General features: G+C 40.2%; 1 protein-coding gene across 3 annotated transcripts in view; it reads left to right on the top strand.

The window, feature by feature from the left end:
* Positions 1–27,771, top strand: part of tut7.L (terminal uridylyl transferase 7 L homeolog) — a 37,178-nt gene that overhangs the window by 6,115 nt on the left and 3,292 nt on the right. For 2 of the 3 annotated variants that reach the window (XM_018259089.2, XM_018259095.2), the window contains exons 6-27: positions 1,014–1,102; positions 1,253–1,304; positions 1,821–1,890; positions 2,112–2,238; positions 2,626–2,745; positions 3,409–3,543; positions 4,050–4,230; positions 4,321–5,417; positions 14,240–14,390; positions 15,181–15,267; positions 15,756–15,856; positions 16,712–16,769; positions 18,886–18,989; positions 19,664–19,753; positions 19,925–20,038; positions 21,444–21,521; positions 22,288–22,465; positions 25,368–25,415; positions 25,510–25,601; positions 25,950–26,065; positions 27,153–27,475; positions 27,583–27,659. In XM_018259089.2, the coding sequence (XP_018114578.1) occupies positions 1,014–1,102; positions 1,253–1,304; positions 1,821–1,890; positions 2,112–2,238; positions 2,626–2,745; positions 3,409–3,543; positions 4,050–4,230; positions 4,321–5,417; positions 14,240–14,390; positions 15,181–15,267; positions 15,756–15,856; positions 16,712–16,769; positions 18,886–18,989; positions 19,664–19,753; positions 19,925–20,038; positions 21,444–21,521; positions 22,288–22,465; positions 25,368–25,415; positions 25,510–25,601; positions 25,950–26,065; positions 27,153–27,475; positions 27,583–27,659 (3,488 nt within the window). The remainder of the gene's footprint in view (positions 1–1,013; positions 1,103–1,252; positions 1,305–1,820; positions 1,891–2,111; positions 2,239–2,625; positions 2,746–3,408; positions 3,544–4,049; positions 4,231–4,320; positions 5,418–14,239; positions 14,391–15,180; positions 15,268–15,755; positions 15,857–16,711; positions 16,770–18,885; positions 18,990–19,663; positions 19,754–19,924; positions 20,039–21,443; positions 21,522–22,287; positions 22,466–25,367; positions 25,416–25,509; positions 25,602–25,949; positions 26,066–27,152; positions 27,476–27,582; positions 27,660–27,771) is intronic. The other variant, XM_018259103.2, reaches the window with a different exon arrangement.

The raw sequence follows: 27,771 nt of genomic DNA, 5'->3' as shown, positions 1-27,771 counted from the left end.
GAACCCCCAAGTAAAAATACCTTTCAGTCTGCTTTAAAGGTTAACCTCCTAATTAATCTCCCTCAGGGACCAGGTATCTATGATTTACAGTAAAACGTAACACTTTTTTCCATGAGTTGTCCATTACGTCTACTTTTTGAAACCATGTGTTGGCACAGGAGAAGCTTGGCTCCTTATACATACATGTTTAATAAGAAAAAATATTTTTCAAATTATAAACTTGTTATACAGGTATGGGACCCTTTATCAGGAGACCCGGTATCCAGAAAGCTCTGAATTACGGAAAGGCCGCCCTCCATAGACTCCATTTTATCCAAATTCTTTAAAATGGTTTCCTTTTTCTCTGTAATAATAAAACAGTACCTTGTACTTGATCCAAATTAAGATATAATTCATCTTTTTTGGAAATAAAAACAGCCTATTGGGTTTATTGTTTATGTGATTTTCTAGTAGACTTAAGGTATCAAGATCCAAATTATGAAAATATCCGTTATTGAGAAAACCCCAGGTCCCAGGCATTCTGGATAACTGGTCCCATACTTCTTCTCTTTCGACTCTTGTATATTTGAGTAGGCTCACAATAGGAAGTTTGTTTTGAGTTAAGGTCAGGGTCTTCCCTGAGAAAAGAGATCCTTGGTGGTTTTGTGTTAATAATATAATTCATAACTTTGTTTGCACATAGGAACGCCGGACAAGCTAGCAGTTATTTCTTATACAGTGCATAATTTTAAATAAGTACTTTTACATTTTTCAATAGGTAAATTAGGGACATATTTATTTACGTGTGAGGAACCTGAAAATTGCTGGTTTTTTTTTTTACTATAGATCACCTTTGAAATTAAAACACTTTTTTTTGAGAAAACCTCTTCCCATACCAAAGACTTGATTTAAAGTAGTTTATTAACTGCAATATAAAAACAATATTTTCCGATGAACTTTGTCTGAAGAACTTAAACATTTATTGCAGATGGGCTGCTCTGCATTAATGTTTCTTTTCCTTTTGTTATTTACAGGTTGCTCTCTGTGGCTGTACGGCTCATCCTGGACTCGATTTGGTTTTAAGAATTCTGATCTGAACATAGACATTCAATTTCCTATAAATGTAAGTAGATTACAAAATGTACTGTAACTGTTCAGACTTTTGCATAGTTGAGCAGTTACAAATTGTCTTCAGATCTTGATGTTTAAATAAATGTGGGGTTTCTTGCTGGGTTCACTTAGATTTGAAAGCAATGTTTGTTTTCTGTTACAGATGAATCAACCAGATGTTCTTTTACTCGTCCAGGAAAGTCTGAAGCAGAGCGGTAAGATAATGCCTTTGAGAGACCAACCTGAATCATTGAATGATAATAAGCCACAGTTTAAAAAAATCACATCTGGCAATTTTTTTTGCACACTGGGACTTATTTATAAACCCTGGGCAAATTTGCACCTTGGCAGTAACCTATAACATCCAAACGTTGATTCGTTTTTTCAGTTGCAGGTAGAACAATTGATGCTGACCTCTGCGGTTCTTTTTGAATTTGGCCAAATTTGGGAATTTTTGCAGGTTTTTGCCAAATCCTTTAGGTCAAGTGATTATGAAGATAAAAAAGTTTTTAGTGGACCTTCTTTCCCCCTTTCCATTCCATAATTTGCATATGTGAATTAGGGTTCAGATTCCACCAAATACTTCCTGAAAGGTTTGGGAATCATCTGAATAGGGATTCTGTTCATCCTTATCGTTTAGGGGAAAACCAGTGTTCAAAGAAAAATGTTTTAGCTTTATTAATAGTCTTTTATTTTCTAATCTGTGTCTCAACCTTTTTTTTAAATTTCAGATTTGTTCACCGACTTTGAAGCCGATTTTCATGCAAGAGTTCCTGTAGTGGTTTGTCGAGAAAAGCAAAGGTCTGTCCTGATTCTTTTAATAAACTGGGCTGTCATTCTGTTGCAGATTTTTTTTAAACTTTGTTGGTCTTTTGTTAAACCACAACTCTGCAAAGGGCAAGGAAAGCTGAATTCACTGTTTTCCCCAGTGTTCCTTTAACAAAAAAATGCACCAACAAGTTTGTAGTAATAACTGTCATAAAAGTCATAACTGCTTTATTGTACTTTTATATTTGTTTTAGTTCCCTTCTATGTAAAGTAAGTGCTGGCAATGAAAATGCTTGCTTGACGTCCAACCTAATGGCTGCCCTGGGGAAACTGGAACCAAGACTTCTGTCTTTGGTAGTTGCCTTTCAATACTGGGCTAAGGTAAATCCACTACAGTTTGCTTTTGGTGCTGAAAGCTAAAGACTTCTTAAAAGCTGCCATTGTACTGTCTCTATTATATTACACTCTTCAGCACAACTAAATCCACATATTAGGCTGAAAAATAAATATGCTGCAACATGTAGTAAATGTCTATGTCACTGGTTATGTGGTGACTGTGGCTATTCAGCTGTGTTGTACAGTGAGACCATGGTCCTTCTGTGCAACAAGTAGGGCTCTGTTGAAGTGTGTATGCTGTATTAATTCACTTGATTAAATAAAGCTTAGGACCTGTAATTTTACCAAATAAGCAGTTCATCTTGCATACACTTTTTGACCCCAAAACTGCCTTCAGTATTCTGTTTTGCATATAACAAATGTATCTTTCAGCTTTGCTGTATCGATAGACCAGAAGAAGGGGGGTTGCCTCCATATGTACTTGCTCTCATGGTGATTTTCTTCTTGCAACAACGAAAGCAACCGGTTCTTCCGGTGTATTTGGGATCATGGGTGTGTATTAAAACATTTTCATAACTTTTTTTGAGAGAAATTTCTGCTTAATTGTACCCTGCAACTAACTTATGATAATCTTGAATTCTAATTTTCATATGGTCACACCAGGAGTTGTTAAAGGGCATTTATCACTGGAGCAAACCAGATTTTGATTTAGCTCTACAGTATGGGGCACATTTACTAAGGAACAAATTTCGAAGTTAAAAAACTTTGAAATTCAACCAGCGAATTTGATACTTCAATAGTCAAAGTATTTTTTTCAATCGAAAATGGCCGTTTTCAATCAAAGTAAAAATCGTTTGATTAAATCGTTGCCTTGAACGATTTTTTAAAAAAATCTTTCGAATGGTCGAATATTCTAAGTTTTTTCAAATCTAATTTTGGCCTATTCGATGGTCGAATAACCCAAAAATTACTTTGAAATTCGAAGTTTGAAGTTCTGTTTTTGTACATTCCTGCAAAAATATTCCTACAGATATTTGTAAGATATTGGCCATTTCTAGACAGTTTACATCTGTAGACCAGTAGGATAGTTGTTTTCTAAATAAGAAATTATGGGAAGATCATCTCCTATAGACTCCATTTTAATGAAATAACTCAACTGTATATCATTATTTTATCCTTGCAAATGCGTTACATTTTTACACTTAATATCCTTAGATTGAAGAGTTTTCTGTTTCCCAACTGGCGAATTACAGTCTCCTTGACACTGAAAAGGATTGCGTAGTGTGGGAGTACAATACTGCAACTGACACGGAGAGTCATCCCAATGAGAAATCTCTTGTCAGGGGCAAGGTGAGATTGGCACTTGATGTAGTTGACTTAATATAAGATTTATTTTTTTAAATTGCTAAGTCTAAAGCAAACTGGTGACACATACATTTATTCCCCTAAAATCACACCCTGTGGCTGTAGTAAAGCTGATATCCGTTATGAGCCCAAGCACTGTTTCTGCCACATACTTTTATTAAGCCCTTCACCTGCTGTATATAGCCTACATCAGATACAGCCATGCATGGTGACTTCATTCAGTGATAGGTGCAAACATTTGCATTTGCTTAAAACACCTATTTTGTCTAGCACCTATGCAATTGACCCTATTGTTATTTGCCACAAATTAACACAGTACCCTGCAATTTTGCACAATGATGTGCAAGCCACCTTGCACATCATTGAATAAGCATTTTGTTTTACTACATATATTACATATTTTTATCCATTTGGAAGTGTCCATTTGTTACTTTTTTAAGTGTATTAGTGTTTTAATGTTCTAACTTAAATAACCTTTTACCTCTTTACAGGCTCCCTTAGTTTTTGCTGCATCTCAACAATGTGCAGCATCGACTGGCCAGCTGTGGGTTGACATGCTCAGGTTCTATTCACTTGAATTTAACATGGCAGATTTAATTATCAGTATTCGTGTCAAAGAGAAGATTTCTAGGGAATCTAAGGACTGGCCAAAAAAGCGTATTGCTGTAGAAGGTAATTGATTTGTTTTAATGGCAATATTTAAACTGGAATTACTTCATCTATGGCACTAAGATAATTAACATTTCTCTTCTTAAATCCTAGATCCTTACTCTGTAAAAAGAAATGTGGCAAGGTCCTTGAATAGTCAGTTAATGTATGACTACATCCTTCATTGTCTGAGGGCAACTTACAAATATTTTGCCATGCCCCAAAAAAAGTCTGTAAAAACAAGTAAAAAGCATAACACACAGTCTGGGGCAATTGCAGATAACACCAGTGAATATTCTCTAAATACCCCAAATGAAGCTAAAGGTGTAGATGGGATGACAAGCCTAAATAAGCAACTAGAAGAATTGGTAATTGGCAAAGACTGCTCTGGAGCCTTGGGTCAGAATATCCAGACGTTCCATCAGAGTCCAAGCTGCAAGGAGGTTGATGTAGTTAGCAGCCAGACCAAGAGAAAACTTGTGTACACTAACATTGTCCCTGAGGATCCCGACTGCATTATAGAAGAATTTATTTCATGTGACCCTGAAGATTCTGTTGAGAGTTGTGGAGAGGTAGAAAGCTGCAATGATGATTCTGATGAGGATATTGCTATGGATGCTCACAGAAAAGATAGTAAAGCAGATTTTATAATTGATCAAGGTTTGGATGAAGATAGTGAGAATGGAGATGTACTTAGGGCAGCTAATGAAGAAACTGATAGTTTGTCTGATGTGGAAGAATTTACCAATGCTGCTGTGCCAAAGACTGAACACTTTGAGTTTGAAAGTGGAGGCATCCAAAATTTAGTGGATGAGGAGAGCACAGAAGGTACAGATGAACTTGAAGAAATTCCGAGTGAGTTCATCACTCAAACACTAAAGCAGAAACCGCCAAATAACTTGGATGATGAGGAGGAAGATGACGATGTTCATTATCCTAGGGACCATCTGGATAGCCTCACTGCTGATGAGGATTTGGAGCATACATACACTGGCTCAATGGATGAATGCTTGTCTGATAATGATGCAGAGGAAGATGATAAAGATCAGCCAGATCATGTTGTTGAGAAACCCAATGAACTGGTTATTCCTGTAACCGAAAACTTTGAAGGAGAACAAGAACCTGTGCAAATGGAGAATGTAGACCGCACAGTGGCAGAAGATAATGTATTGCTTTATGAATTCAACAAACTGGCTTTCACTAGAGGCAAGGTAAGAGTCTGTGATATTTCTTTCACTCAGTAATGTCATTTGCACCCCTTTAACATTTCTCTACTGCTCCCAGCTGTTTGTATGATTTGCAGGGATGAATTTGTCCTGGTAGTCCTGTGAACTTTTCTTCTAAAATTGATATTGTCGGGGGGCGTGGCCGATCGGACTTGAGTGCAGACGCACTTTACAGGCACTCCCGGGGCCCCAGCTAAAAACATCCCACATCCTTCAGGTAGAGGGTGCCCAGCACCTACCATAGCAGTCCGGGCAGCGTGGAGGAGGCCCCGCTGGAGTTTCGCCTTGAAACGAGCTCCCTAGCTGCAGTTGGGCTGGAGTTCCAGCCATGGCCTAGCAAGGCCTGAAGCCGGGGGACTCGCGTGATCAGGAACCCGGAGCCCGGCCCGGAAGAGCGGCTCTGTCAGAACAGCAAGAGGCCTGCGCTCAGAAAAACAAGGGGACACAGAGAGGTACTCCTGAGGGAGGGGGACTCCTTGGGACCCCGGGGTGCGCCCCCCTGTCTTATAGTCTGCGGCAGTGCAGCACATATATTCCAAACTACAACAGCACACCACCTGCAGTGGTGCATTCATTGCCTAGTCCAGGCTGTTCTTATACAGTGGGCTAAGAACACAGTGACTTAAAGAGCAGCAGGAGGGATCCCCAAGTGGGAAGGTCCCCGGCTACTGGAACCCAGGGGGAGCTCCTGCCAATTTACACCCCTGCAGCCTCAGGCCCTCTCACAAATGGGCTGAGAGGGAATTGAAGGCCCAAGCTGTTAAGCTCTTACGCACATAAAAGCCATCAGCCCCGGTAGCCCCTAACAGTCCTGCACTGCTCCACAATAGCCCTGCATTACGATTCAGACTGGAGGGAAGGAAGCTTGGGGCCTAAACTGAACTGCACAGCAACTCAAGGGGACTACTGGCCAGACAATATACGGCACCCTGGGGAGACTACAAACCCAATGGCCAGGAGATTACAAAAAAACAGAGCCTGTATAGCCAAATTGCCCTGTGAGACAGGACAGATATGGAGTTCTGAACAAATGTAGAGGGTCCCAGAGAGCGCTCCATGTACCACAGCCTATATCCTTTCTCAGAGATCCTAGCCCAGCATCAAACACAGAACCTATTATAAAAAAACTATCCTCCATAAAATGAGAAGCAACAAAACACTAAAGGCGGTTGCGGCATCCAAACTTGAGCAATTTGCCAGACAACCCTCCCAAACTGGCTCCCCACAGAAGGACAGCCAGACGGCGACTACACCGCAACTAGAAGCGGCGACACAACTGTTGTTAGATGCTATTACGGAATGCATGACATCACTTTCCACCAAAATAGAAGAAGTCAAAATTGACCTCTCGCTGCTCCAAGCTGACCTCCAGAATATGCGGGAGAGAGTGTGTGTGACAGAAAACAGAATCTTGAGTCTGGAAGACACCTGCGCTTCAATTCCTTCAGCTATAGCACGCATGGAAACGAAACTCAAAGCTTGCACTGATAAGGTGGACGGCTATGAAAACCGGCAGCAACAGAACAATGTGCGTATTGTGGGGCTCCCCGAGAGAGCAGAAGGGAATGACCCAGTAACCTTTGCTACTGGGTCATTTTGACCCTTTGAACTTCAAAGGCAACGGGGCACCTTCACTGCAGTCAATCGCCGCCTGCAGGAGGCTAACCTGAAATATGGAATGCTTTATCCAGCCAAGCTGAGGATCCAAGCCGGTGAGAGAGCCATGTTTTTCACATCGGCTCAAGAGGTAAACGAGTGGCTGGATGCACGGGGAAATCTGTCCCCCAGTGGCAGCCATAACCGCCCCAACTAAGATGATGACAAAAGCAGGCGCTGCAGCAGGTGAGACCACTCTTATTTACATCCCCCTGACTTAGGCAGACACCATAGACTAAGACATATGGATGAGACCCTATGCCTACCACAACCAACCCACTAGTGTTACCACCCTCAGTGGTAAGGAACTAGAACCCACATTGCTGGGTCAGTCTAGAACTCTCTTGGTTTTCTGATTGGGGGAACCATGCACACTGCAAATATTATTAAGTGGGCTTTTATACGCTGTGCAACCCGTACTGAAATGTACCAAGTAAGAGACTCATTAGCGGAAATCAATGTAGCAACACTTTTATTTCAATTACTTTGATTGAACATAGCCTGACACTGCTGATTCAGGCATATGCCTTAAAGGGGAAGGAAACCTCCTCGGCGCTAACCCCCCTCCCCCCCTCCCGTGTATTGCCCCCCCTTCCTCCTCCCCCCTGGCCTACCCCTCCCGCTGGGCAAATGCCCCTAACTTTTTACTTACCCTTCTGCGCAGGTCCAGTCCAGGGAGTTCACCGACGACATCTTCTTGCACGCGATCTTCTTCCTGCTTTGACCGGCGCATGCGCAGTAGGATCGTTTCGCCGGTACGATCTACTGCGCATGCGCGTGACTTTTGGCGCATGCGCAGTAGATCCGTACCAGCGAAATGCTCCTACTGCGCATGCGCCAAAACGCCGGTCAAAGGAGGAAGAAGATCGCGTGGAAGAAGATGTCGCCTGTGAACTCCCTGGACTGGACCTGCGCAGAAGGGTAAGTAACAAGTTAGGGGCATTTGCCCAGCGGGAGGGGTAGGCCAGGGGGGAGGAGGGAGGGGGGGCAATACACGGGAGGGGGGGAGGGGGGTTAGCGCCGACGAGGTTTCCTTCCCCTTTAAGCCCCACGCCTCCAAGCAATGGAGGGCTGATGACAGTACCCACTTATATTTAGTATTCAGAGGCACATAGATGAACACTTACCCATACAGCGGCTAGGGGCTCCAGAGGCCATGAATATGGGGTTGTTATGAAAGGCTTCTTGTCGCTGTACTCATGGAATTTTCGGAGACACGGGTGCTTCACTACCAAAGAGACCTTTAACGGCAGTAGGTCACATACTGCCTAAATACTTCAATGGGACATTTGGACTTATCATAGCTAAATAAGTAAAGGAAGGGTTTTATGGGATGTTGTTATTCTGTTGATTATTTTTGGTTGCTGTGGTTCCTGCTTCGGCATATGACAACCGGTACTGTGATGTATATCTTAAACCAGCTCGCCTGTACAATAGAATTCACGAATGCTAAACATGGGGGGCCCACTTACGTTTCTTTCCTGGAACATCAGGGGGCTGAACTCTAAATTCAAGAGAGCCCTAATGTTTGACTATGTCAAGAAGTATGCACCTGATGTTCTTCTCCTACAGGAAAGTCACCTGGTGGACCAAAGATTAATGGCACTTAAGAGGCCGTGGGTTGCACACACATATCACTCCACCTTTTCCGCTCATGCCAGGGGTACCTCTATTTTGGTTCGCAAAGGTATACAATTGCTAGATATCACTACTGATTACTATGGACGATATGTACTTATGTGGTGTACAATATCAAATCAACTGTTAACCATAGCTAATGTGTATATGCCCCCCCCCTTTGATAGCACGTTATTAGATAATATAATGAGTAAACTAGCAAACTTTCCACCAGCACCATTGCTTCTTATGGGGGATTTCAACGCCTTAATGAAACCCTTGCTAAACAGGTTGACCCCAAGTCCCCAAACCACCTCTAGACTTTCTCTCTGGACCCAGGCCATGAACCTCAGGGATCTCTGGAGAAATCAAGATACAAGTGAATTCTCTTGTTTCTCAGCTATATCTATAACACCCTGTCCCGTATTGAACTCGCCCTAGCCTCAGCGGAACTGTTACCCTGGGTGAACTCGGTGGAGTACTTAAATAGAGCTGTGTCTAATCATTCCCCCTTACTGGTAAAACTAGACCTTATCCCAGGACCCAGAGAACGTCTCTGGTGTCTTTGCCCAATTTGGTTAGCACAACCTAACCTTAAAGAAGCAAATGTGGCAGCCCTCATAGAATTTTGGAACCTTAATCCTGGAACAGCAACCCTGGGGACTGTGTGGGAAGCCATGCTGAGGGGAGTACTTACCTCCGCAATCAAAGGAGCTAGAAAAGAAGGTACTCAGGAACTAGAAGAGAAACCAAAACACTGACTGAAGCAGAAGAGAATTATATTAAAAATGTAGGACCAGATACACTCCATACCTTTAGGGCAGCGCAAATAGCACTAGAATAAACTAGAATTAAAATGACCCAAAACAGGTTGCTGTATGCTTCTCAAAGAGCATTTGATAAAGGGGAAAAGAATGGGAAAATCCTAGCATACCTCTCTAAATACCAAACTCCATCCAACACTATCCCCAAAATTACCTCCCCTTCAAACCCCAATCCAATAGCTAGTGCTTTTGTAACTTACTACCAAACTTTGTATGCCACCAAAGTTAACTACTCATCAGAACAATTAACAAATTACCTTGATGATATCCAATTCCCTCAACTGTCAGCACATGCAAGTGCCCTTCTTAATGCCCCTATTACCCTGGTAGAAGTGCAAGACGCAATAGCCTCCCTTCACTCCAACAAAACACCCGATCCTGATGACCTCCCGTCGGACTGGTACAAAGTCTCCTGTGAAATCCTTTCCCCCTGGTTACACAAGACTATAATGCATGCCACTGAGGAGGACCACCTCCCCCCCACCTTCAATGAGGCAGTGATTGTGGTCATTCCGAAAGAAGGGAAGGACCCTCTCAACTGCGGGTTTTATCAACCTATCTCCCTGCTAAACACAGATGCCAGGGTGTTTGCAAAGGTCCTGGCCAACAGACTAAAGCAAACTATAGAGGAAATAGTTGAACCAGACCAAACTGGATTTATGCCCAATAGATCTACCAATGTGAATATCCGTAGGCTATTTACAAATTTACATGTAACACATAGTAATCATGGCTCACGAGTAGTAGTGTCACTGGATGCGGCTAAAGCGTTTGATGCTATAGAATGGCCATACCTTTGGGAAATCTTGAGGATATTTGGCTTGGGGGACCAATTCATTAGATGGGTGAGGCTACTATACAAACAACCGGTAGCAAGAGTTAGCTCTAATGGCCACCTATCAGCTGCACTACACCTATAAAGGGGCACCCAACAGGGATGCCCATTATCGCCATTCCTCTGGCAGTCTTTATCTGTCAGGCAAACAATATCACAGGACTCTGCCTGGGTAGACTGGAAGAATGCATCTCTCGCTATGTGGACGACATACTGTTATATCTGGATAACCCGGGTAACTCCCTCCAGGTGGTCCTGAGTATAGTGGACCACTTTGGACGATTTTCAGGGCTAAAAATCAATTGGGAAAAATCAAGCATACTCTCTATTGACACCAACATCAGCCCCAACTTATTCCCGCCCACCCCTCTGGTCTGGGTGGACTCGTTCAAATACCTTGGCATTGTGATACATAGGAATTTAGATGCCTTCATACCCTCTAACCTTGAGCCGATCCGCTCCACTATGAAAGACAAACTGAAAGTGTAGGCCAACCTGCCCATTTCCATCTGGGGCAGGATCAATCTCCTAAAGATGATATTTCTCCCCAAGTTTCTCTACATCTTCCACAATTCCCCTGTCTTCATCCCCCGTTCCTTCTTTACAACTATTGATACGGCCCAAACAGCTTTCCTTTGGGCAAACAATCCCCCCAGGTTTGCTAGAGCCAAACTGCGGGCTCCAGTTAGCGAAGGGAGATTTGGCCTCCCGGCATTGGTACTTTTACTCACTGGCAGCCCAGATCTACTATATACACTGGTGGCTTAATCCAGATCCATATAATCCGAATTTCCCACTACAGGCAAACTCAATAGAGTCACTCTCATATATCCCATTTCGCAAATCTCCTGATCTATATACCACCCGCCCAGTTATAATCACCCCATACAAAGCATGGGTAGCAGCACTTAAAGTTTGCAACCTAGCATTTCCACTCCTGTCACCTCATCTACCCCTATGGGGAAATTCCTTCCTCCCACACCTGCAACACATAGCAGAGTACAAAATGTGGCCACACTGGGGGACTTGGTTAAGGATGGAGTGGTACACCCCAGGACTGAAATTAAACATGTCAAAACCCAGGAGCCTCTCCCTTGGTTCTCCTATTTCCATCTTAGACAGGCTACCAATACCCAATTTCAAGGGAACTCTATGAACCTTACAACCTCTAAGATAGAATCAGCCCTTAGAGCCCCGCCACTGGGAAACTTGTCACCAGGCTGTACTCACTTCTCCTAGCTACCATTAAACCTCCATTTAACGCAGCGGGTGCAGCCTGGAGTAGAGACATCCCGGGGTTGGAAGATGAGGACTGGGAGGAAGCAACTGATAGGGCCTATGACTACCACGTGTCAACCAGAGATAGACTGATCCAATTTAAAATCCTACATAGACTCCACTTAACCCCAACTAGGCTGTATGAACAGACTTGACTCACCACAATGACCTAAGTGTAGGGCCCCAGAGGCATCTTACCTACACCTCATCTGGTCTTGCCCCCGAATCCAAGCCTTCTGGTCCCAGATTCTCAACTATATTCAGGATGAAACAGCACTACCTAAACTAATAACCCCTAAGGTATGCATTCTTGGTGTAATAGATGAGGTCACCCCAAAGGCGGCCATGAGAATACTTTTCCGTACACTACTATTCTATGCCAGGAAATGTATCCTCATGAATTGGATGTCCCCCCAATCCCCCACATTTAATGGCTGGTTGAATTTACTAAAAACAACACTCCCCCTAATACAACTCACCTATACTGCAAGAGGTTGTCCCCAGAAATATGATCTGGTGTGGCGAGACTGGCTGGAAGCCACAGAGGAGCCCTAATTTCAGAAACGACAAGCTAGCAGTGACATAGCTATTCATGCCACCTGTTCAAGTGGTCTAGGGGTAACAGATACAGAATCATAACTGAATCAAAATGTATATGAATATACAGGACTCAAACATATTAAAACACTTACGTTGTACTGTGATAACTACAATAAAATGGAACCATGCACAATTTAATGTTTGTCTGTTTTGTGTTATAAAATGCAAAATAAAAACCTTTTAAAAAAAAAAAAAAATTTGATATTGTCATTATTTTGATGGTCATTTTTAAAGTGGCAATTCACCCTTAAATTAACTTTTAGCATGATGATGAGCTAGATTCTGAGATAATTTGCTATTGGTTCCCATTTTTTATTTGTGTTTTTGAGTTATTCAGCCTTTTATTCAGCAGCTCTGCAGTTTCAGCACTCTGGTTGCCAGGGTCCTAATTACCCTAGCAACCATGCACTGCTTTGGATGCGAGACTGGAATATGAATAGAGCTGGCCTGAATAGAAGATATTTATTAAAATGCATACTGCTGATATAATGAACAATTGTAACAACAGTTCCACTTGCTGGGCATTTTGCTGTTATCAGGTAGCAAAACATATTAGAAGAAAGAAAGAGTACTGTTTTGATATTACTCTGCTCAGGAAATGCATGAGAAAAATAATGTAAGGTTTCTCATGCCTTTCCTAAAGAGACCAACATCACAACTGTACTCTTCCTTCTGTCACTTCCTCCCCAACCGGATCACAATCAAAATACTGACCAGCAGGTGGCACTTTTACAAAAGTCATTACATTAGCAGAATACGTTTCATTTAAGGAAAACTATACCCCCAAAATTAATTCTTGAGCAACAGTTTATATCAAATTAAGTGGCATATTAAAGAATCTTGTCATACCGATATATATATTTAATTAAATATTGGCCTTTTACATCTCTTGCCTTGAATCGCCATTTTGTGATGGTCTGTGTGCTGCCTCAGAGATCACCAGACCAGAAATACTGCAGCTCTAACTGTAACAGGAAGAAGTGTGGAAGCAAAGGATAGAAATCTGTTAATTGGCTCATGTGACTTAACATGTATAGTTTCTTTGGTATGTTTGTGTGCACCGTGAATCATACGATCCCAGGGGGCGGCTCTTATTTTTTAAAACGCCAGTTTTCTATTTATGATTACTACTAAAAAAGGTATATTATTATGAAAATGGTTTATTTACATGAAGCAGGGTTTTACATATGAGCTGTTTTATTCAACATATTTTTAGAGACATTGTTTGATAGGTATAGTTTTCCTTTAAAGGGGAACTATTGTGAAAATAATTTAATTTTATTTATTAAATTAATAATTTAATATTAGCTTCAGCAAACTGAAATAAGAAACTTTCTAAACAGAATTAATTAAAAATTTTCTACTGTTTCTGAAATAATCAAGTTTATCTTCACTATTCCTCTCTCAGCATCTCTTTCGACTCATTCTGTCTTCCTTCAGGAGTTGGGTGTTGGATGAATGATCCAATATATCTTAAAGGGGGGCTCCTTTTCACTCTATTAAAATCACCAGAAATCCTGTCTTTCTGCATGCAGAATTTGTGCAAATGTTTGTTTGTACTGGAATCAGGTATTTGAGTGAACTCTAATACATCTGCTAGGAAAGTCCCCCCCCCCCCATAAGATATATTGGATCATTCACTCAACTGCTGAATGAAGACAGAATGAAGAGAAACCGATACTGAGAGAGGAATAGTGAATATAAACTTGATTATTTCAGAAAACGGTACAGAATTTTTAATTGATTGATTTTAGAAAGTTTCTTGCTTCAGTATGAAGAAGCTTATATTCAATTCTCATTTTCACAATAGTTTAGAAGATAAATATGAAAACATCAATTTGCTCTTTTAAACTGTTTCAACACAAGATAAACAGCATTGACAGCCCATGACATTATCAGAAACATTATGCAGTAATTGTAAACCCTTATTTTTTAACACTAGCTGTTTCCAAGTGATGATAATGTTTGTACCAACTTTTATGTTATGTTCAATTCAGCTGCCTACAGTTGTGTGCAATTTGTGTAAGAGAGAAGGCCACCTGAAGAAAGACTGCCCAGAAGATTTCAAGAAAATTGAGCTTGATCCTTTGCCTCCTCTTACATCTAAATTCCGAAAGATACTGGATAATGTTTGTATTCAGTGCTATGGTAAGTCATTTTGGTTAAAGGGATAATTCCCCCTAACATTTTTAAGGTGAACAGCAGTATTGTAAAACAATGTTTACTTTATTGTTTTTGGGGAGAGCTCTTTTTATGTAGCTCTTTGGCTCAGAATATTTACTTCTATCTAGTTGCTAAGGCGTAATTACCCTAGAACCCAAGCATTTAGGAAGTCAGAATGCAATATGCATAGCACAGGGTTTTATTATTTGGTTGTGTGGGTCCTGATCCCTTGATAACTAGCATTTTCAGGTTGAAGAGTGACAGAATAAAAATGCTAATAATTGAAATATCATACAAAATAAATAATGAAAACCAATTTAGAAGTTGTTCATGTTGCAAGTCCATCAACATCACAATAAAGGGGATTTCAAAGGTAAACTTTTTGAACTTCAATACATGTAGTGAAATATATAAAATAATTCATGTACAAATACATGTGGTGTTGAAGTACTGCATTTTAGTGTATCGCCATCATCATTTATTTATATAGCTCCAGCAAATTACATATATATCTTATAATTTAACAAACAAGGGTTACAAAATAAAGATAGGATCAGAGGGCCCAACTCACAAGCACTTACCATCTGGTCTTTAATGGACTCATTGACACATGCAGGTGGCCCCTTATGCTTGCTGTTTGATTTAATTTATTGACTGCTTCAATATATTTTCATTGGGAAAATGAATAATGATCTTCTACTTGACAAGTCTAATTGTTACTGCCTTACATGTCTTTTTTCCATGCAAAACATGGGGTCTGTCTTTTTGGTTACAGATGACTTTTCTCCTACTCCCCTTGAGGACAAAGCACGTGAACACATTCGCCAGGATTTAGAGGATTTTATCAGGAGGGATTTTTCAGGTAATTGTTGAGAAATTCATTACTAGACATGGAAGGTTTCTAGTTCCCAATAGATCTGTATTGAGAATTTCCAGATGCCAGTCAGGCTACAAATGATAACACTATAAACAGCATGTTCTTGCCATTTTTATAAATTGAAGGCACAGGTGCTAAATTTACCTGACCCATGGCAATGAATTAAATATTTACTTTTATTTATTTGCCCATTGTTGGTTAATGAGCCCAACGGTCTTCTAATACAATGCTTCAGAAGTAAAAAATTAAGTAATAGAACATTAAAAAATAAACCTCACCAAGGCAGTAAATTAAATCCTCCTCCTGGATCACTACTTTCTTTCCCCCAAAATAATGCATATTAACAGATGATAGCTCCCACCCCTCCCATACAAACTAAAACTAATCCCATCATAATCTATGGGTTCTAACATCTTATGTTTTTCATGTGTTTTATTGTGCAAATACAACTGTTTTTTGGTGTAATTTCTTAGGAGTCAGGCTTACTCTATTTGGTTCCTCAAAGAATGGCTTTGGCTTCAAACAGAGTGATCTAGATATCTGCATGACTTTTGATGGCCTTGAAACTGCTGAGGTAATTTACTTTCCCTGCTCATTTTAGCCCATATCCATTCCTCTGTTGGAAAGTGGCCAACGGGGAGATTTGTCACCTGCAGTATCTCCTGAAAATGCCTCTACATTGTAAATAATCGCCTGCAATAAAACCAACATATTGTGAAGTTGTCTCTGTAGGTGTTGGTCTGATTTCAATTATTTCCAACGTAGAGGCATTTTCATGAGAATTGTCGCCTCAGTTGTGCATTTTTATTGTGGGCGACAAATCTCCCCGTCGGCTACTGCCCATAGCAGTCTGCTTGTTCTTAGATGCTCATTTCATGCTTTAGAGCAGTAATTGTGACGTTTTATTTGGTTCAAGCCCCCATTTGTTGTCCATGTATGTTTTATAAAAAGAGTAACATCTTAAACATGTACAGACCAACATATTTTAGTAGGTGGCAATATTTTATTTGTTGAGAAATGTTTTCTTAGCAATCACGTTGCACTAAAGACTATTTAGGCAAGCAACTAACATTTCATTCCAAAGACTAGGCAACCCAAAATTTAGAACAGTAAATATGCATTTACTCCCAATGAATGAATGTGTATATTCACTGCCCTAAATATTCCTATTTGCTTCTTCAGAACTGCTAGATGTATCAGCCCCTTTGTTTTGAAGCATTCTAGAAATCAGGAGATGCTTCTCTATTGTAGTAATGTTTATGAAGGTTTAATTTGAACACATATTGCCTCCCAAAGCTGAGCTATGCCAAGAAGAGAAATTACACTGCCCTGTACTCTCAACAGACAATTGTGGTATTACCTTACATGCATCCTTCAGAACTGGTACTTTGTAGTTAAGATGCTTGTTTTCATTATTTGTCTGTTGTAGGAGCTGGATAGCATCAGGACTATTGAGGATCTGGCTAGGCTCCTCAGAAAGCATCAAGGTATAAACATGACCTTAATTACCTCTTTCTACAAGAAGGGCTTTACTTTGGGCATGTTTGGGTAATGTACAGCTCTAACTGAGATGCTTTAACTTTAAAGGGAAGCTTAAGCTGCTTAATTTTAGGTTTTTTTTGTGTCTCTACTGTATATGGGTTGCTATAAAAAATGTAACTTACATTGTCAAAAATATTTTTCCTTTGTTCTTATATAAGATAGATAAATTAGTGTTATGCAGATATTTGCTATAAAAGCCAAAGAGTATGCTATACATAAGAACTAAAAAGTACTAATAGGAAATTATCAAAATTATAGCTGGTTACAGGAAAAACTGCATAAAGAATACAGTAAAATAAATGCATATGGGTGAAAGAGCTTCTAAGTTTTCTGTGTTTCTCTCTGATAAGCTCATTACTTTTCAAGTTGATACTGGCCTACATAGATCTTGTTCCTTTTGCTGGGATATAAAGGCTAAACTTTCAAATTCAGCAAGGGTTCCCTAAATTTCATAGCCTGAATTTGGTTAATTACCTCCAATATTGATGGAGATTCCAGGTTTTGTTCTGTTTTTCAGTTTGATATATTGGACAACCTGACAACTGTAAAGATACAGCAATTTCTGTTCAATGATCTGGTGTGCTTGCATTACAAGGACGATACCTTCTGTATTTTCCTAGAGAGAAACTTTATCATGTTTTCTATATTGTGGCAAAGCATATTTAAAGGAGAAGGAAAGGTTAAAACTAAGTAAGCCTTATCAGAAAGGTCCATCTAAATATACCAGTAAACCCCCAAAGTAATGCTGCTCTGAGTCCTCTGTCAAAAGAAACACCACATTTCTTTCCATCTATTGTGTACACATGGGCTTCTGTATCAGACTTCCTGTTTTCAGCTTAAACCTCATTGCCCTGGGCAAGAGCATGCTCAGTTTGCTCCCCAGCCCTTCTCTACTGTAATCTAAGCCCAGAGCAGAGAGAGACTCGGGCAGGAAGTGATGTCACACCATGTTAATACAGCAGCTCATATCCCAAACAAACAGAGAGTTTCTAGAGCTTTTTACTCCGGTATGGTAAAACATTTTACAGAATAAATATAACGCTCTAGCTTGCACTATTGCAGCTAATCTATTGGCAATAAAATGCCTCCATAGCTTTCCTTCTCCTTTAATTTAGGGTATTGCCACATTATAGTAGATGGGCTTTTCTCTTCATGTTCCCTCCAACAAAGTTTTGATACATTCTAGACATCATGAGAGAAGCTGATGTCTCCATTAGGAATGCTGGCATTTATATAGTTCAGAATCTGTGTTTAAATGTCCAGGTGTAGGGAACAATCTATTTTCCCTGGCTATGAAAGACCTTTGCTTAAAGGAATTCTGTCATGATTTTTATGGTGTAGTTTTAAATTACACAGTTTACACTGCAAATAATTTGCTCTACCATATAAAGTTTAATCCCTGAACCAGCAATTGTATTTTTTTATTAGTTGTAATATTGGTGTGTAGTACAGCCATCTCAGGTCATTTTGCCTGGTCATGTGCTTTCAGAAAGAGCCAGCACTTTAGGATGGAACTGCTTTCTGGCAGGCTGTTGTTTCTTCCACTCAATGTAACTGAATGTGTCTCAGTGGTACCTGGATAAGTGCTGTTCTTAGATCTACCAGGAGCTGTTATCTTGTGTTAGGGAGCTGCTATCTGGTTACTTTCCCTTTGCTCTGTTGTTAGGCTGCTGGGGGGGGGGGTGATATCAGTCCAACTTGCACTATGGCAGTAAAGAGGACTGAAGTTTATCAGTGCACAAGTCACATGACTGGGTGACTTTCTGAAAAAGGTATTTCAGTGTAGAGGTTTACTGGAGCAGTACTATTAAGTGGTAAAAAATCCCATGACAGTATCCCTTTAATTGAGAGCGGCTCCAAAATATTGGATGTTTCCAAAGGGCCTGGGGTGAATGGCGGAGAAATAACTTAACATAATAAGAGTATTCTTGAAGGTCCTGTTTTTAGGCAATATCTAGTAATAACATGGCTGCTGAACTTGTAGCCTGATCTTGTATGTATGCCTCAAGGTAGGATTGATACCTTGCAGCAGCCACTTACCAGCCATTTTTCCCCATCTAGGATTAAGAAATATCCTGCCAATAACCACAGCGAAAGTACCAATAGTAAAATTTTATCATGCTAGGAGTGGCCTTGAAGGAGATATCAGTTTGTACAACACATTGGTGAGTTCAGTCTTTAACCATTTTTTAATTATTTTCTCTGAAAACGGCATGTCCAAATCACTATCTTCATGTACCTATAATAAATATATAATATATGCGTGTCCAAGAAATTATCCAAGCCAAGGCACTGATAGAATTTGCCATCACAATGTCACCCAGCACCGCATTCCACAGTCTCACTGCTTTCACAAGGAAGAATCATTTTTGCATTTTTTCAAATGAAAATTCAGTCCCTGTGTGCCTTTAGCAGAACATTAATGCACTCCTTATCTCTGAGTTTTTTTGCTAATTAAGCCCTAGATTAAAAGTTACATGAAAAAAGTGCTTATTGCAATTGCACCCCAATTAATTACACACATGCTTCACAAAGGGGCGACTGGTGCCCAAACTCAGAAATCTAAAAATTACAATTTCCTGCTAATTAAGCCCCACAATAACCATTTTAACTTTCTGAGACTGAGCAGCAACTACCCTTCATGAAGGATGTGGGGGGGGGGTTGAGGGTGCAACTGCACAAGGGCCCATCCATGTTAGACAGAGAGATGTCACTTGGCTAACATCTGCATTTGGAAGACAGTGAGGAAAAAATAATGTGTACAAAAGGGGAAAAGCCACATTATGGGAGACTGTATGTCACATATTTATCATGGTTTTTATAATTTTTTTTAATGCAGGCCCTTCACAACACCCATCTTTTAGCATCTTATGCAGCCATTGACCAAAGGGTGGCGTACCTTTGCTACATCATGAAAGTTTTTACCAAAGTAAGTACTGAGAAACCGCTGCAAAAGCAACCATAGTGAAATCTTGTTAAAAGTCTACCTTCAAACCACAGAAAAGCTGATGCTTTGTGCCCTTAATCTCTACATTTTGTATTGGTAAAAAGCATGTTGAATATAACTCTCTAAACCCCCTCTCCATATTTTGTTTCACAGATGTGTGACATTGGTGATGCTTCCAGAGGCAGCCTGTCCTCTTATGCATATACTCTTATGGTGCTATACTTCCTTCAGCAGAGAAACCCTCCTGTTATACCTGTCCTACAAGAGGTGAGTCCAGAAAAATAATTTGAAGTTTCAAATTTTTTTAGGCACTAGAGATTTAAAGAGCCACTATACCTGCATTTTTTCATATTTTAATTGTTTACCTGTCTGCTCTGCATGGTAGAATGGCAAAGTGTAATATTAGTCTTTATCTTCCAGGTTCTATAAACAGGTTACTCTCTCTCAATTTTGTTTTAAGCAGGCCTCACACAGTTGGTTATTAGCTTCTTTCTTGGCCCCTCAAGACCGAGTTAGTAGATCATTGTATGTATAGGGGCAAATAAATACCTGTACCGTACCAACTTAAAGACCAAGTGCTTTTATACAGGTCATGGAACTCCAAGGTTTTTTTTATCCTCCTATTTTCCAACAGGGGGTACTTTATTATAATATACAAGTTTTATTGAGTCATGGGACAAAAATGACATCACTACTCACTGTTTATATAGTGGATAATGTAGCCCTACTGTAATTTATAAAGACATCAGTCACTCAGCACTAAACAAGCGCCGCTGCTCCTAACTAATTATATAAGGATATAATTTACAGTCTGGTCCATAGGGAAATGACCAGACTCTAGATTACAGTGGCGGAACTACCGGGGGAGCAGGGGGTGCAAGCAGGCCAGGGCCCGCACCCCCTCAGGGTCCCCCGGCAGTTCGCATGTCACTTATTCTCGGCCAGTTCCGGGCGTACTGAGGGGGGCAGGGGGCCTGGCTGCGTGTCCTGCGCCAGGGCCCGCCCCCCTCTAGTTACGTTTCTGCTAGATTTTAATTATATAATACACAAAAGCCATGAATATCTTGTAAATTATATCCTTATAAACGGTGAGTTCTGATGTCATCAGTTATAAACTGTGAATTTTGATGTAATTTCTGTCACATGACTCACTGAAACTTGTGTATTATAATAAATAAAGTACCCCCTGTTGCAAAATATGAGGATATTAGAAGTTACCTCGGAGTTCCATGACCTGTATAAAAACACTCGCCCTTCGGCCTCGTGTTTTTATATGGTCATGAAACTCCTCGGTAGCTTATAATATCCTTATATTTTACAAGAGGGGGTACTTTATTCACTATATATAATTTAAAAGCCAATAATTTGTATCTGTAATGTTGTAGACTCCATTATAATCAAATAATCCAAATTCTTAAAAATTTCCCTTTTCTCTGTTTATAACAATAAATAAATCATAAAACCGTACCTTGTACATGATCCAAACTGAGATATACTAAATCCTTATTGGAGGTAAAACCAGCGTATTGGGTTTCTTTAATGTTTACATGATTTTCTAGAAGACTTAAAATATGAAGATCCAAGTTACGGAAAGATTGGTTATCCTGAAAAAAAGCCAGGTCCCGAGCAATCTGGATAACAAGTCCTACACCTGTACTTTTGTTTATTGTAGATCTACAAAGAGCAAAAGAAGCCTGAAATAATTGTTGATGGCTGGAATGTGTACTTTTTTGACAAACTGGATGATCTGGTATGTGGTTTTGTTTCTGGGTATGTGACTTTTCTATAACAGACTTGTTTGCATGGACTGATCGATGGAAAATATAACAGATTTTGTTTCACCTCTTTTGTACTATGCACAGTACATGCAGTGTATCATAGAGTGTATCATATTTAGATGTAGTATCTACTGCAGGGATCCCCAACCTTTTGAACCCGTGAGCAACATTCAGAAGTAAAAGGAGTTGGAGAGCAACACTAGCATGAAAAATGTTCTTGGGGTGCCAAATAAAGGCTGTGATTGGCCATTTAGTAGCCCCTATGTGCATTGTCAACCTACATTGAGGCTCTGTTTGGCAGTACACCTGGTTTTTATACAAACAAAACTTGCCTCCAAGCCTGGAATTCAAAAATAAGCTCTTGCTTTGAGGCCACTGGGAGCAACATCCAAGGGGTTGGAGAGCAACATGTTGCTCACGAGCTACTGGTTGGGGATCACTGATCTACTGATTGGAGAAAGGGTATCGACGCTGAGACTTTTCTAAAGACCGTTCAGTGCAACACATATTTTTTTGTAGTTTTTCTAGGTTCAAATTAACCTGAATATAGAATTATAGTGCTGGCTGTCTAGGATTTCAGCCTACAGATATGGACATTGGTGCTTTTGACCTGGTATATAAAAACATTTATATTTATTCAAAATAATTGCTAATTGTAGCATTTAGTGCAATATTTTTGGATCCATTTAAGTTAGCTAAGAATTTGGGTAAATTTACTTTTAACTTATTTCACTAAAGGCTAATCATTGGCCAGAACTTGGGAAAAATAAAGAATCTGTCGGCGAATTGTGGTTGGGCCTTCTCCGCTTCTACACAGAAGATTTTGATTTCAAAGAACACGTCATCTCCATCAGAAGAAAAAGCCTGCTGACAACCTTCAAGAAACAGTGGACCTCCAAATATATAGTTATTGAAGGTAAGTGCCAATATCTCTAGGACTAGAGTGTCTAACAAACCTTGCAAGCTGTACATAAAGTGTATATAATATATGATTAATACTTGTTGCACCACACTTAGCAGTAGGGTTCTGTGGTAAATTACAACCATTACACTCTGAGTTGCACATTTTTCCTCCCTGTGCTTGTGTGTCCTCCCACAGTCCATAATTCTACTGATAGATTTAAGCATCATCTTATGAAAGTGACTGTTTGTGTGCCTGTAGTAGGGGATATTATATTGTAAGCATCACTGCACTGTAGAAATAAAAGATAATCATTTATATCTGCCTTGACGGATACAGGAATCAATGGGGTGCAACCAATCCACCGTTTAGCAAGACCACTACAGACACCCTACCCTTGACAAGGCTGTCTAGGCCCACAACTCTTCAGTTGTACACTAGTAGAATAGGAGGCTATATGCAGAGTCCTTAAAGAAAAAGGAACCCCTTTTGTAAAAAACCCTGTACCCCCCACCACATGTAGACCGTCCTCCCTCCTTCCCCCAAGATTACTGCCCCCTAGGGAAATGCCCCATACTTTATACTTACCTCTTGTCGTAGATTCTGGCAGTGGACTGCGCGGCGTCCATCTTCCGGGGTCCTTGGTAAGCTGACTGGGAGATCACTCTGTCAATTTCGGCACATGCACAGTTGTCGAAAACCGGCAAATTGCTCCAACTGCGCATTCGCCGACATGCCAACCTCCCAGTCAGCTTACTGAGGACCCAAAAGATGGATGCCGTGAAGTCCGCTGCCAGAATCTGCGACGAGAGGTAAGTGTAAAGTATGGGGCATTTCCCCGGGGGGGGCAGTTAGCCTGGGGGAAGTATGGGGTTTTATACAAAAGGGTTTCCTTCTCCTTTAAGCATGAGTCCTCATTATTATCTTCTATATACATATACTTTTCTATTTTTAGTTCACCTACGTGAATTGTTTTAGCCTACATGCGTGACTCCAGCCTCTTTCACGTGTCAATCATGTTGTGTATTAAAATTCACCAAAACATTAAGGGGGTTATTTATTAAAGTCCAAATGCCAAAAATCCCAAAAATTTGGGTTTTTTGCTTTACTAAAACAAATCTGAATTTTTAGTGGGAAAAAAAAATAAATTTTTTGCGATTACTATACCCCGAGGAAGGAAAATGTTCAAAATCCGAAAATCCGGCATCTCGGAACTGCCAAGGTTGCATATCAATAAGTCAATAGGAGAAGTTCCGAAAATATCTTCATCTGCGCTGGGTTTTTTGCAATAATCCGATTTCGTGGTTATCAGGCAAAAATCGGGGAAAAAAATTTTTTTTTGGTGGAAAATCCAAAAAATTCGTAATATTCATTTTTTTCCCCAACACATTTTCAGATTTTTTCCCGCACAGGAAATTTTTGGGAAAATGTATTGATAAATAAGGGTAAAAAAAACCTGTGCAGATTTGGTGAATAGTTTTTTAATAAATTCGGACTCTATTGGACATTATCACAGTCCTTTCTATAATATACAAGTCATGACATGGCTTTCATTTGTGTCCAGAACATTTATGGGCACATTTATCAAAAATCAGGGGGAAAAAATAGCGATCACGGGGAAAAATATCTTGACTGATCATTAGGGATGCACCGAATTTTGGATTCAGCCGAATCCTTCACGAAAGATTCGGCTGAATCCTTCGCAAAAGATTTGGGCGGATCCTTCGCTAAAGATTCGGCCGAATACTAAATCTAAATTCTAATTAGCATATGCAAATTAGGGGTGGGAAGAGGGAAAAAATTTACAACCTTGTTTTGTGACAAAAAGTCGTGATTTACCACCCGTAATTTGCATATGCAAATTCGGTCCGGCCAGTCAGAAGGATTCGCCCGAATCCTGCTGAAAAAGGCCAAATCCTGGATTCGGTGCATCCCTACTGATCATGACTACAACTACAAACTGTTCAATCATAATGATAAAATAAAGTTGCAATTAACATTATCCCAGTCATTTTATAACAAGTTATTCGATCGAGAATGGAGAAAAATCATGGGGAAAAAAGTGCACGTTTCACTTACTATTAACTTCTACCTCAATAAGTTTTGTATGGTGTAATCTTAATTGTGTATTTTTGGTGAAGTTTATTTTGCTAAATCATGCAAAATCACATTTGTGAATTTTTAATTAATAAATCAATCCAGTAGTGATCCTGACATTCTCGACTGACTTGTTGCTGTAGGGCAGGGGCACACGGGCAAATTCAGGGAGCTTTAGTTGCCTGGTGACTAATTGCCTCTTCTGCGGGGCGTCAATCTCCCCGAACTGCCTTCTGCCTGCTATAATGAGAAAATGCCAGCGCAATGGTACTCGCGGCGCTTCGATTTGCCTCAGGAGGAAACTTCTGGCAACTTCGGAAATCGGTTTGCAGTGAGTGCATTGGCGCAGTCGTTTTCTCATTATAGCATGCGGAAGGCAGTTCAGGGAGATTGCCGCCCCCCAGAACAGGCGATTATTCGCCAGGTGACTCCCCCCCGAATCTGCCCGTGTGCCCCTGCCCTAAGTATGATTTTAAGGTGCTTCTTGTCACTTATGAAATGTGCTGGGATTCTGCCCCAGCAACCTGTTACTTATCTGTATTTGCTTGTGACACTTCTCTATCATGGTTGCTGAGGCAGCAGAAATGCGTGGCTTGAGGGTGTGGCAAAGACATGATAAGCTGTTATCTCTAAATGCACTACTTAAAATATTCTTACAATAGAGGCTCCAAAGGCAGCTATTCTCTTATGTTGTCTTTAAAAATTGTGTTGGGCCATCCCCTATAGGCGCCGCTCATTTGTGAGGAATGATTCCCTTCAGAGTTATTAGTGCTGAGAAACTGTACTGTAGCAGAAATAACTCTCAGCCTTTTAATTTCAGACCCTTTTGATTTAAATCACAACCTTGGAGCTGGCTTGTCAAGAAAGAGTAAGTTGATAACCCTATTGCTTAGTTAGTAATGTGTTGTGCAGACCATATTATATATTCTCATTCCATATCATTTGTTGTTCCTTTTTTTTAGTGACCAACTTTATAATGAAGGCATTTATCAATGGAAGGCGTGTGTTTGGCACTCCTGTAAAAAACTTCCCAAAGGAATATCCAACCAAAATGGTAATGGGCTGTATTGACTTAAATCTACTTTCCTAGTGTATAATGTTGGACACACCAGTTCAGTGCTAGAGATACATTGTATGGTTAGAAGATCCTGTCACCCCCCTCTGATGGAACACTCACCGTTAGTCCCAAACTGTCTCTGGAAGCAAGAGAAATAGCAAAACCTTTTCTGTTTTATTCTATCAATGAAATAAATGCACACAACCAGAATTGCTCACATGGGAAAATGAGAACTTGACTGGCCTTTACAAAGCCTTGACCGTAACCCAAATGATCACAAGTGGGATGAATGCCTAATCCCATTATTGGTCTTGTGGCTGAACACACACTTGTGTTTTTATGTAGGAATATTTTTTCGATCCTGAAGTGTTGACTGAAGGTGAACTTGCTCCCAATGATCGATGCTGTCGAATTTGCGGTAAAATTGGCCACTTTATGAAGGACTGTCCCATGAGAAGAAAGTAAGCAAAGTTTTTGTTTGTGATCGTCAGTTTTTGTGTCGTGATCGTGGGGTTAAGTTGTTGTCTGGGCAGAAATGGTGGGCAATATACAAACCACTAACACAAGGATAAACATAGCAGGTGTACATAGTTATGTTAGGTTGAAAAAAGACCAAAGTCCATCAAGTTCAACCCCTTGAAATGAAACCCAACACACATCCATACATTCACACCAACCCCACCTGTACTAATTGTAGATTTTAATATCACAATAGTCTGATATTCTGCTTGTCCAAGAAATCATCTAAGCCAGAATCAGCCCTCTCAACATCATCCAGCAGGGCATTCCATAACCTGCATACACATCAGTTTTTGCTACAAATTCTACTTCTAGTCATCTACATTACTGTATGAAACCACTTATTTTCAAGAAGTTATTTCACCTCTACTAAATCTCTACAAAAAGGCTATATTTTGAGTTCACAATTCACTGAAAATGAATGGGAAAAAATTGCTTCTTAAGTCAGACAAGTGAACTTTTAATGAATTAATTTTAAAAATATAAGAAGTGATGTAATTTTTAAGGCATGCTATAAATAGCATTCGACCTTTTGTGAATCTGCCCCTTAGACTAAACACTTAAACTGCATTAGCTTTTAACAGCAATGCTTTAATAAATCCCTGCAATACCTATTCTTTCTGTATTCAGTTAAAGGGGAGATCAAGTCGTATAGGATGTAGATATTGATGTTGATATTTGCCCAGTTTGAACAGAGTGATGTGATAGCTACTGGGGATATCTTCTGAGGTATGGTATCTATACCTGTGTGTTTGTACAGTAAACCAGAACCTTAAGGTACAGTATTTCTAGCCAGCCTTAGGGCCGGTCAGGTAAAAACTAGGATTTGGATATCCATGGTGATGTCTAGATAACATTGTGAAGTGGAGGAAGTGAATGTGACTCTTTCATTTCTCATCTGTTACTTTCCCATCTATGCCCAAGAAAAATGCATAAGCACAGTGGTGGAGAAATTCACAGCTTTTGTTGCTATACCTTATGGATAGTGCACATTTTTTGTGCTTAAATGGTATTTACTCTCCTCTTAAGCAGAGTGAGAAGGCGGAACAATGAGAATGCTGGAAACCAAAGATACCCCGAGGCAAGAAGTCCAAGAAAGACAGAGGATGCAGCTAGTAAAGGTGCTGAAAATGAGTCCTCACGAATTGAGGGAAAGCAAACTTTCAATACCCCAAAAAAACCTCGACCGGGAGCAAGAGGAGCTAATGAGGCCAGCAGAGAAAAACCTCAGAGGCTGCCCACAGACAAATGGAGGCGATCAGAAGACAGAGATGTGAGGGAGAAACGCTGCTTCCTATGTGGGAAGGAAGATCACATCAAGAAAGAATGTCCACAGTACAAAGGCCCAGTAGGTAAATGCCATTGCTTGAGCAGCCCAGCAAAACCATTTTCTTGCCAATGGGCTAGTTTCTGGACGTACCACATGTTTAGACTTTCATTCTTTGCGGTTTGTTTATAGGAAGCCCTAAGTCTGATTTCTTGTGTGGCTCTCCATCTACACCAAGCCCACTGAAATATCCAGTCCGAGTAATACAGGTAAAACTCCATAACTGATGAACTTTTTTGTTTTGGGGCTTCTCCTATAAATGATGGAGATGAAATCAAGCTAGCCTGTTGAAATTGTACATGGTGCATAAAGTAGTCACAG

Source organism: Xenopus laevis, chromosome 1L (genome assembly GCF_017654675.1).
Source record: "Xenopus laevis strain J_2021 chromosome 1L, Xenopus_laevis_v10.1, whole genome shotgun sequence".
Taxonomy (NCBI): Eukaryota; Metazoa; Chordata; class Amphibia; order Anura; family Pipidae; genus Xenopus; species Xenopus laevis.
This window is presented reverse-complemented; position numbering and strand designations above follow the sequence as displayed.